Source organism: Ovis canadensis, chromosome 9 (genome assembly GCF_042477335.2).
Source record: "Ovis canadensis isolate MfBH-ARS-UI-01 breed Bighorn chromosome 9, ARS-UI_OviCan_v2, whole genome shotgun sequence".
Lineage (NCBI taxonomy): Eukaryota > Metazoa > Chordata > Mammalia > Artiodactyla > Bovidae > Ovis > Ovis canadensis.
This window is the reverse complement of record NC_091253.1, coordinates 47,890,870-47,898,252: the sequence shown is the minus strand read 5'-3', so window position 1 is coordinate 47,898,252 and position 7,383 is coordinate 47,890,870. Positions and strand designations below refer to the sequence as shown.

Below are 7,383 nucleotides of genomic sequence, written 5' to 3'. Positions count from 1 at the left end.
CACTTACCGGGGAGCAGGCAACATGAGCCGCTTGACTCTCACGTCCCACTGGAGCGATGAGGCAGTCACTAGATGTAGACGCACCGTGGTCCTGCATCACAGCTCAGGAATTAGCATCTTTGGAAATCCCCAGCCTTCTCCAGGAAAGTGAAAGTCGCTCAGTCTTGTCTGACTCTTTGTGACCCCATGGATTATAACCCACCAGCCTCCTCTGTCCCTGGGGATTCTCCAAGCAAGAATACTGGAGTGGGTTGCCATTCCCTCCTCCAGGGGATCTTCCCAACCCAGGGCTTAAACCCAAGTCTCCCGCATTACAGGCGGAGATTCTCTACTGTTTGAGCCACCAGGGAAGCCACAGCCTTATTCAGAGGCTGCTGGCAAACCTGTGCCCTCTGTCCTCTGGAGAGAACTATTACATTAATTATCCTGAGAGGTTGGCAAGTCTTCCCTGGGGCAGGGAGGGTGTGGTCCTCATCATCCCCAGGGTGTCTCTGAGCAGAGGATACTCTTGATCTCTACTCTCCCAGAATGGAAATAAATCGGAGCAAATTGACTGATGATGCCTACCATGGAGAAATGTGAAAGATTTGTGGAGAATTAGCTCCCAATGGGATTGAAAAATAAAATGCATGCAAAGTACTCAGCGTAGTGTTTTCTACAAAGTAATTGCATCATAAATTCAGATAGCAATAATATTGACAATTACAATGATGAGGCAACACAGTGGGAGAAAAATAAGGCTTATTTTCTTTAAACCTGGCATCTCATGCCTCTTAGAAAGGAAACTGCTTATTGGGGGAAATGTGCTGATAAGTGCTTGCAGTAAAATGTGAGCACACCACTCCCCAACCTGAGGCTGCATATTTGCTGATGCCAGGATGAAGAGAAGGGGTGGGGTGGGAGAAGGTGGAGGTGCTGCTGTCTTTAAGACTGGGACGGAATTTGTTCTAAAGCCAAGTTTCGCAGAGTGGTCTCTAGACAAGCATCAGTACTACCTGGGGGCTCAGGACTCTCGGTTCCCACCTCAGATCTGTGTGCTCAGTCACAGTCATGTCTGACTCTTTGTGGCCTCATGGACTGTAACCCGCCGAGCTCCTCTGTCTTTGGAATTTCCCAGGCAGGAAAACTGGAGTGCATTGTCATGCCCTTTTCCAGGGGATCTTCCCGACCCAGGGATAGAACCCGCATCTCCCATGTCTCCCACTTTGCAGGCAGATTCTTTACATGATGAGCCACCAGGGAAGCCATCTAGTAGATCAGAAACACCAGGGTGGGGCCAGCAATCTGTGTTTCTAACAAGACCCCAGATCCTGGGGCCAGACTCCTTAGCCCTAGAAGGGCTGTGGGGTAGGGAGGGCTAAGGAATTTGTAAGCCTGGACTCTCTGTGGAAGAAAAATGTGAGGGATCCTCAGTGGTGGTAGACTTAAAACAGCTAAGAAAATATTCATAGGGTTTTTTTTTAATGTTTTCTCATTTGGCTGCACTAAGTCTTAGCTGTGGCATTCAAACTCTTAGTTGCTGCATGTGGGATCTAGTTCCCTGACCAGGGATCCAACCCAGGGTCTCTAACATGGGTTTTTAACAGCAATTTGCACTGATATTACTGCTACCAGGATTCACAACTCTCCATTCATGCGGTGGGGAGGCGGGCAGATAAAATTCTCCCATGGGTGAAAGCAAAGACACGTGTCAAGAAGCAGGATCTCAGGAGGCAGAGAGAGTCATGATGATGGAAGCCCTCAGAGAAAGGAAGCAACATGTTGGAAAGGGTGTTGAATTCTGTGAGCTTTGAGCCAATTTTATCTATAAATCAATGGGCTGGAGTGGGCTTCCCAGGTTGCTCACATGGTAAAGAATCTGCCTGGTAAAGAATCTGAGTTCGATCCCTGGGTCAGGAAGATATCCCCTGGAGAAGGGACTGGCTACCCCATCCAATATTCTTCCCTGGAGAATCCCACGGATAGAGGAGCCTGGCAGGCTATACAGTTCATGGGGTCGCAAAGAGTTGGACAGGACTGAGAGGCATTCTCACATGAGCTAGAACAGAGAGAACCAGCTTACACATAGGCCATGGTAATAACATTTCAGTAATCAGAGCATTCCCACAGAGGTCTTGAGTACTGGTAAGGGAATATCAAGGAACGGTAAGAATAATTTTTCCTTAAGAAAAATAAATAAGGATTATTATTCTTTAAAAATTGCAGGCAGATTCTTTACCAAGAATCTGATTCTTTACCAGATTCTTTACCACCCTTTTTAACTGAATCCTTTCTGTGATGAGACATAAAGAACCTGAGCTTCGGAAATCCAGTGTTCTAAATCTCCTTGCTTCCCGGGTGGCTCAGATGGTTAAGAATCTGCCTGCAATGCAGGAGACCTGGCTCTAATCCCTGGGTCAGGAAGATCCCTTGGAGAACAAAATGGCAACCCACTCCAGTATTCTTGCCTGGAGAATCTGATGCACCAAAGAGCCTGACCCCAGTCCATGGGGGTCACAAAAAGTCAGACACAACTTAGAGACTAAACAACACCACCACAGAGTGGAAACAGAAGTCCAGGCGGGACAGATTAAAGACAGGCAGGGTGAGGAAGCAGAGACGCCCTGGGAAGCAAGTGTTTCCACAAGTCTGGCTAAGAATGGGGAGATGGAAGGAGATGCGGGGTAAGGGGCACATTGTTCAAAACTATATATTTGGATAGAAATGACATAGTAGTGAGGGAGAAAAAGACAAAGCAAGAGAAAGAGGGAAGAGAGAAGGGATAATTACAGAGGCTGAGCTGGCTGAGTGGGAAGGAGAGGCTGACGTTGGGAAAATACACTTGGAAATGGCAGAATGAAGTGAAGGGTGCAGGTGTTGGGGGGCTGGTGGTTTGGGGTGGGAGGAGGAGGGAACTGCCCCCTCCCCCACAGTCCTCTTTTCATTCTCAGGGAACATAACCCCCATAACAGCAGAAGTATATCTAAGCTGTTGTTCAAGAAAGTCCTTTTGAGAGAGTTTTTTCCCTTCTCCTGTCAAAGGTAAGCTAGGAAGTGAAAAATCTGAGTGGTTAGCTGTAAATGCGAGTCTTTATCTGCTGGCTGGCAGCTGCCTTCCCAGGGAGAGCAGGAGCCAGACGCCCTCAACTTCCTGATGATATTTCAAATGGCTTTTGAGTGCTTTAGGAAGCCAATCCTGGCTTGTGGGAGATACATCTCAAGGGTTCAGAGAAAGAATTCACAGCTGTAAGCCCTTTTTGTAAATGCCCTAAGAAACAGCCGTCAGGGCCCATGTCAGATGTTGGGTATGTAGGTACTCAACTGTGCCTGACTCTTTGTGACCCCGGACTGTAGCCTGCCAGGCTCCTCTGTCCAAGATATTCTCCAGGCAAGAATACTGGAGTGGGTTGCCATTTCCTCCTTCTGGGGACCTTCCCTACCGAGGGATCGAACCCACTTCTGCGTTGCAGGCAGATTCTTAACCACTGAGCCACAGGGGAAGCCCCAGGTGTTGGCTATAATAAATAGTAAACCCTCTGGGAAGCCTTAAGCCTCCTCAGACAGGCACTTAAGGGGAGCTGGGGATATCCAGGGATGAGGCCTGGGTGGTCAGAAACTGCTCCTGTTTGTACAGGTCTTGTACTGTGGCAGGCAAAATCATATGTGCTGAGAGTCTGGTTTTCTAGGCCAAGGCCTGGTGGAGAGGAAGGCTCAAAGTGGCGAGGCTGGAGCTCTCTCCATCAGGGAATCGTTGTCACTCTCCATCAGCAGGGTCACATCAGTCGCTAATGTTTAACTGAATGAAGAAAACTTGCAAGCTGTTTTCTGGCCTTTTTTCCAGCCCAGGTGACTCTCTTCTGAACTCAGAGCATCTATTGCTAGACCAAGTGGGTTTCAGGGAAGTGTTCATAGGCAAAATGTGGGCTGAGGGAGGAAGGGTGTTTGCCTTTCTTATTGTTTGGTGGTGAGGGAAGAGGATGAAGTCGTGTGGGCAGCCAGAAGTTAGCATCCTCCCCCTGCCCCGGGGGCCTTATCCGGGTAGCAGAGCTCAGTCGCACTGCCTTCATCCTGAGGAGGAGCTAGGACTCTGCTCTGCACTGTTGGACTGCTTTCCCTTCGTCTCTCCTTCCCTCTGCCCTGGTTAGTAACTGCCTGAAGCTGCCCTTGGGAACTCAGGGGAGGCCTAGGAGACTAAAGCATTTTTCTTCAAACATAAACAGGGACCCAGAAAGGCTTTTGTACCCAGGAGCCACCCCGCCCCCTCCCTCCAGGGTCCTGCTGGATCTCAGCTGCACCAATAGTTGGACATATCTGTGAATATACTAAAAACAACTGATTGGTACTAAATGGCTGAATTGTTTCGCGTGTAAGTTACATCTCACAGCTGTTAGCAAAAAGAGAGTCATGTGACTAGTTATTTCAATTAAAGACTCAAATGTTATTTAGAACCTCCGTGGCCCACATGCTGACTTAGTTCAGGGTGGGCTTCCGTTTTCATGCGGAAAAGCAGTGAAATGGAGCCGCGGGGCGGCGGTTTGAGGCGGAGGGCCGGACCCCAGGCCGGGCCCTGGGTCCCGGGCGCCTCGGGCGAGCGCCCGCCCCTCCTCCGACCTGAGTCACGGCCGAGGCCCCACGCGGCGGGGATGCGGCGCTGAGCTCGGGCTCGGGACGCCAGGCCGCAGGCGCGCGCTCCTCGTGGGGCCCGCAGGCCCGCTGTGCCCGGCCCGCCTCCCGGGTTCCGGACCTCTCGGCCGGCGGCGGCGCCGCGGAACCCGAGCTGGAGCCGCGCGCCCCGCCCGCCCTCCATGGCGTTCACCCGGAAGAGGCAGCGCGAGCAGCAGCTGCAGCTCTACTCCAGGGAGAGGTGAGCGCCCGCCGGGGAGCGCAGGGGCCGGGCCGCCGCCGGCACCGCGGGGCAGGAGTGGCGCCGGGCTGGGCCCAGCCCGCGCCGGAGCCCCAAGCCCGGGCGGCCACGCGGGTCCCGCCGCCGCGGCCCGGCTCACCCGGAAGCCGTCAGGGGTCGGGGGGTGGGTGGGAGCGGGCTGTGAGCGGGCTCGGCGGGCCCCCTCCCCCGGTCCCGGGCATCGGGTCCCCGCACTCGGTCGGGCGACACCGCGCGGGTTGGCGACCACCCGCCCGCGGGGCAGACGCAGGTGCTCCCATCCCAAGTTCAGCCCCAAAGCATACGCCTGGGCCGCTCTCTGCCCTCCTGGGCCGGGAGAGAGCCTCAAAGAGCGGCCTTATTCAGAGAAAAGCCAGGGTCCAGCCCCCCACCCCCCCAGACTTCCTCCGCCGAGCAGTGGACCTTCTTAGGAGTGCATGTGAAAGCGCATGCCGGGGGGATTCGGGGTCCCGCGGGCGGAGGCTGAAATGGTCTCAGAGCAGTAAGGATTCAGAGTTTCTGATCCTCAGTTTCTCCAAGGGAAGCCCTTTATAAGCTCACTTTTGCTGTCAGTCAGTTTCCAGTGTCTTTTGTGTTACTGAAACAGCTTGCTGGTCCTCAGATCTGTAGTCCCAGGTGCCGACAGAAACTGGAAATGAATCATTTTACACGTATTTTGGTTGTGGAGCCAGTTATCTCGGAGTGCTGCCAGTTTGTCACGTTGTGTGATCAGGGGAGACCCACAAAACCGATTGTACATGAAATACAAGTGCAGGCGTTAAGGGTTGCCTGTTCTTGCAGCATCCATGCTTCTTTTTATAGAGATTAACTGGACCCGGTGCACCCATTCATACCTCTTTCCAGTCGCTAATACTGGCCTCTGCCAGGGTGTCCAGAGGCTGAAATTCTATTTTCCACTGTAAAGAAGAAGACATACCAAAAGCTGTATCTTGGATGGGGCTTCCAAGAACGATTTTGGTGGCATCATTAGGTTTTATCCACAGAAAGGCTTGTTTATTGACTAATAACTGGATCCTCAATAAAGGAACTCACTCTCATAAGAGGCTGTTCTGACTTCCCCTTTGAATGCTTGTTTCATGTGGAGACAGCTTGAATAGTTTCTTTGTTCAGTGCCAACTACATTAAGACTGGGTATTCTGTATTAAATAGATGAATGTTCAAATTTACATTGTAAGAACTTTGAAACACTTGAATTGCCATCGTGTTCTGTGATCTAAGAGTCATTTGTAACAATTCCAGGGGCCTCTTTGATATACAGGGAAACCTGTTTTCTGCCAGTTACTTCCATGGCAGTAATTTGTGTTTAATTTGGTTAGCTGGTACAGCTCTGCAGTGTCACACAAATCTTTAAAGTCTGCACTGGCATTTCTCTGTATAATCTGCTCTGTTGCTATCCATTGATCACACAGCATGACAGGTTAGCTGTGCTCTCTGTAGCTTTCACAACCAAAATACTTATTATTCATTAGTCAGGAGGTGGCAGCTGTTTTTGAGCATCGGTAATCTGAAAAAGTCAATGCCACATTTTTTTCACTTGCCTCTTAAACTTACCAACTACCTAAATTCTCTAGTGCTCTGCTCTGTGGCTTTGCAACCTTGGATTGATGGGCACACTAACCAGGATGGTTTCTTAGAATAGCAGATTGAAGGACAGGAATATCTCACAATCAGTCTTTTTCTAAATCTTGGAATTCTTTCTGAAAGACAAGAGTGTTTTAAACCAACTTTATTGAACTACTGATTTACTTATGGCTGCACAGATTTTCTTAGCTTATCTCTTTGTAGCAATAAACACTGTTTAGCAAGATGATTGATAGAGGTCATTGACTTGGACACACCCAAGAGAACTGTTAGTTTCCTTGGAGCTGTTTCAGAAGTCACTCCTGAAAAGTCCTTACTCTTCACAGTTGCGATTTCATGGGTCCCTCTGATGCTGCTTAAGAGAGTTTGCTGCTGCTGCTGCTAAGTCGCTTCAGTCGTGTCCGACTCAGTGTGACCCCATAGACGTCAGCCCACCAGACTCCCACCATCCCTGGGATTCTCCAGGCAAGAACACTGGAGTGGGTTGCCATTGCCTTCTCCAATGCATGAAAGTGAAAAGTGAAAGTGAAGTTGCTCAGTTGTGTCCGACTCTTAGCGACCCTACGGACTGCAGCCCACCAGGCTCGTCTGTCCATGGGATTTTCCAGGCAAGAGTACTGGAGAGGGGTGCCATTGCCTTCTCCATAAGACAGTTTAGGTTGCTGCTACTCAGCTACTCAATAACGACCTAGAAAGGGGAAACTTGAAGTTAGCTTTTATTTCTCTTGCTATAAAGTTAATGCTGATACATTTAGAGAAAGTGGTATTTCTACAAAAGTAGAAGCAGAGAGGCAGTTGAGAAATTCTTAGATTGGTGGCTTAGACCAATGTGATGGCAGAAGAAATGGAGAAAAGTGGACGGATTTTAGATGCTTTTAGGAGGTAGAATTGATAGGCCTTGTTGGGATGGACTGCATGTGG

General features: G+C 50.3%; 1 protein-coding gene across 3 annotated transcripts in view; it reads left to right on the top strand.

The window, feature by feature from the left end:
• The first annotated feature begins 4,002 nt into the window (after nt 1-4,002).
• The window catches only part of NSMAF (neutral sphingomyelinase activation associated factor), a 72,310-nt gene continuing 68,929 nt past the window's right edge, over nt 4,003-7,383 (top strand). Inside the window, exon 1 of one of the 3 annotated variants that reach the window (XM_069600070.1) lies at nt 4,003-4,118. Coding sequence is in view for 1 of the 3 variants with exons in the window: in XM_069600069.1 (XP_069456170.1) it covers nt 4,784-4,842 (59 nt within the window). In the remaining 2 variants the exon portion in view is untranslated. Of the gene's footprint in view, nt 4,119-4,382; nt 4,843-7,383 lie in introns of those variants that run through there. The other 2 variants (XM_069600071.1, XM_069600069.1) reach the window with 2 other exon arrangements.